The sequence below is a fragment of the Geospiza fortis genome, unplaced genomic scaffold, assembly GCF_000277835.1.
Source record: "Geospiza fortis unplaced genomic scaffold, GeoFor_1.0 scaffold178, whole genome shotgun sequence".
In the NCBI taxonomy this organism is placed as follows: Eukaryota; Metazoa; Chordata; class Aves; order Passeriformes; family Thraupidae; genus Geospiza; species Geospiza fortis.
The window spans coordinates 1,415,115-1,417,744 of NW_005054466.1; the positions used below are offsets into that span (position 1 = coordinate 1,415,115).

At 51.8% G+C, this 2,630-nt stretch overlaps 1 protein-coding gene across 1 annotated transcript in view; it reads left to right on the plus strand.

The window, feature by feature from the left end:
- Nucleotides 1-2,630, plus strand: part of SMARCC1 (SWI/SNF related, matrix associated, actin dependent regulator of chromatin subfamily c member 1) — a gene marked incomplete at its 3' end in the record, with an annotated part of 56,070 nt that overhangs the window by 28,656 nt on the left and 24,784 nt on the right. Inside the window, exons 19-20 of the mRNA XM_031062817.1 lie at nt 537-650; nt 2,320-2,379. Of these exons, the coding sequence (XP_030918677.1) occupies nt 537-650; nt 2,320-2,379 (174 nt within the window). The remainder of the gene's footprint in view (nt 1-536; nt 651-2,319; nt 2,380-2,630) is intronic.

The window sequence follows — 2,630 nt, forward strand, 5'->3', positions numbered from 1 at the left end:
TGGGAAATGTCCCTGCCTGACAGGTGGGGAATGTCCCCTGCCTGCCCAGCTGGGAAATGTCCCTGTCTGACAGGTGGGGAATGTCCCTGCCTGACAGGTGGGGAATGTCCCCTGCCTGTCTGAGCAGCTAGGGAAATGTCCCCTTCCTACCTGGGCAGCTGGGGAAGTGTCCCCTTGCTGGGCAGCTTGGGGAAATGTCCCCCTGCCTGAGCAGCTGGAAAAGTGTCCCCTTGTTGGGCAGCTGAGGAAGATGTCCCCTTCCTGTCTGGGCAGCTGGGGGAAGTGTCCCCCTTGCTGGGCATCTGGGGAAATGTCCCCCTTGCTGGGCATCTGGGGAAATGTCCCCTTGCTGACAGCTGGGCCCAGCATCTGGGGCAGTTCTGTGCAGAACCACTCCCACATTGCTCAGACGTTGTTTCAGTGTCTCGGGCTTGTGTTCAGCTTCTCTGTCCAGTCCATGTTCTGTGGTGTGTTGGTCTGGAAACCTTGGGTAGCTGTCAATTGCTGCCCCTCTCCCCTGTAACGTTTGTTCCCAGGTTCCAGCTGCCCAGCAGATGCTGAGCTTCCCTGAGAAAAACAAGGAGAAGCCAACTGACCTGCAGAACTTTGGCCTTCGCACAGATATCTACTCCAAAAAGACTCTGGCCAAGGCAAGTGTCCCCTCCAGCTCCCAGTGAGCTTTGTTGTTCCTCAGGTGTCCCCCACCCTGAGGTGTCCCTGAGGTGATTTGTGTTGCTCCTCCACTCCTGGTTTGGATGTCTCCCATCCCTGTGCAGGACACTACGGTGGGAGGTTGTGCTGGAATTCTGATTTCATGGGAATAAAGACATGGACAGCTTCCCAGAGCAGTCCACACTGTCAGCCTCACATGCCAAGCTCACTGTGTCCCTGCATGTCCCGCTGGAATGGCTCAGCATCAGCAAACCACCCGAGGATTTGGGACATAGAGAGCTTCCAGCAGGATCTCTGCCTCTCCTGGTTCCCAGGCTGACACTCAGGGACCCCAGTGCCCACTGGTCCTGGGGCCACTGCAGGGCTGTTTGGGCACTGTCATTGCAGGGTGTCACACAGGATAATGAAACTTGGGGGGCATCACTGCAGTGCTGTGTTAATTCCACAGCCTACTGCTTTTCCCTGCTCCCTGTGTGTCCCTGGGGGTGCTGTGGGAATGCCTCAGCACAGCCTCCAGTAGGAACTGGGACTCTCCAGAGCTGAGCAGTGCCCCTCCTGGGTGGTGTCAGGCTAATTCCATGCCATTAGTTTGTTGTCCTCAGAGGTCACTGTTTAAACCTAAAAAATAACTATTTAAACACTGTTTACCACTTCAAACCATCCTTTAAAAACCCCACAAACCCAAACCTGTTCTCAAGGTATTATTTATAAGGTTGGTCCCTCTCACATTTCATGGATTGACTTTTTCACTTGTTAGGGGAGGTGTAGATACTCTCCAGATTGATAAATCTGTTGCTGGTTCTGGGCTCTGGCTCTGTTTGCAGGGGCTGTGAACTGGAGCAGGTTTGTTGGCAGATTGCCCTGTTTGGTTTCTGTGTGCTGGGGCTTTTGGCTGTGGAGAGCAGCAGTTGGGTGACTCACATTGATTAATGTTCTGTGTGGGTTAATGAGCTGTTTGAAATGCATCTGGAGATAACATTTATTATCCTAAATAGCCTCTTCCTCTCAGTCTAGCACAGAGCCATCCAGTGGTGCTGATGTTCCTTGGGAGCAGGTCCTGAGCTGCTTTTGTGCTGGGTCAGGGTGTCACAGGAGGGGAAGCTCCACCATGAATTTGGAACTTTTCTCCAACCTGAGCAGTTTACCAGGAGGTGCAGATTTGGGAGCAGCAGCCCTTGGAGCAGATGATCCTACTGGAATTACTCTGCCTTCTCACATAGCTCATCCCCCTGTACAGAGTTGTTATTTCTCTACTGAGTGACTGATGAACTTGGAGATAAATTAACTTATTTTGGACCGGCCCACACCATGTCCAGCCCACTCTGCCTCCAGCACTCAGAGGGGGTTTGTTATTCAGGAAAACCCTCTCAGCTGTGTGTGCAGGCACAGATCACTGGGAGAGGAGGGTGCAGATCCCTTTGCTTTAGCTCGGAAGGCGTGGTGGAAGTTGGGGTGTGTAAATCCAGCTGTGCCTTCACTGAGGAGTAAATCATGGACTCCCCTGCATGGGGTGACCAGCTGGAGGGAGGAGGTTTGGGTGGATCAGATCACAGCTTCTTCTCTTTTCCTCCTCAGTGTTTTCTTCTACAAGGTTTTGTGCAAGAAGTCCTGTGTTTCACCTTCTTTTTTCCCTCCTGTTTTTTGTAGAGTAAAGGTGCAAGTGCTGGCAGAGAATGGACAGAGCAGGAGACACTGCTGCTGTTAGAGGTGAGTTCATGAGGCCAAGCCAAAGGGTAGGAAACCAAGCCAGGAGGGGTAGGTCAGGCTTTAAAAATCCATATGTGCATTTTTCAGAGTTAGATGAAAATTGCTATCACGGCTACAAGAGTGTTGCTACCAAAAAGAGATGGCAGGAGCATCTCTGTGAGAGAGGGACTGCCTGTGTCTGAGGTTTGCTTCTAACTTGGACCTGCAAGCCAGAATGAGGCATTTAACAATTTTGTACAAATCAAGAACAG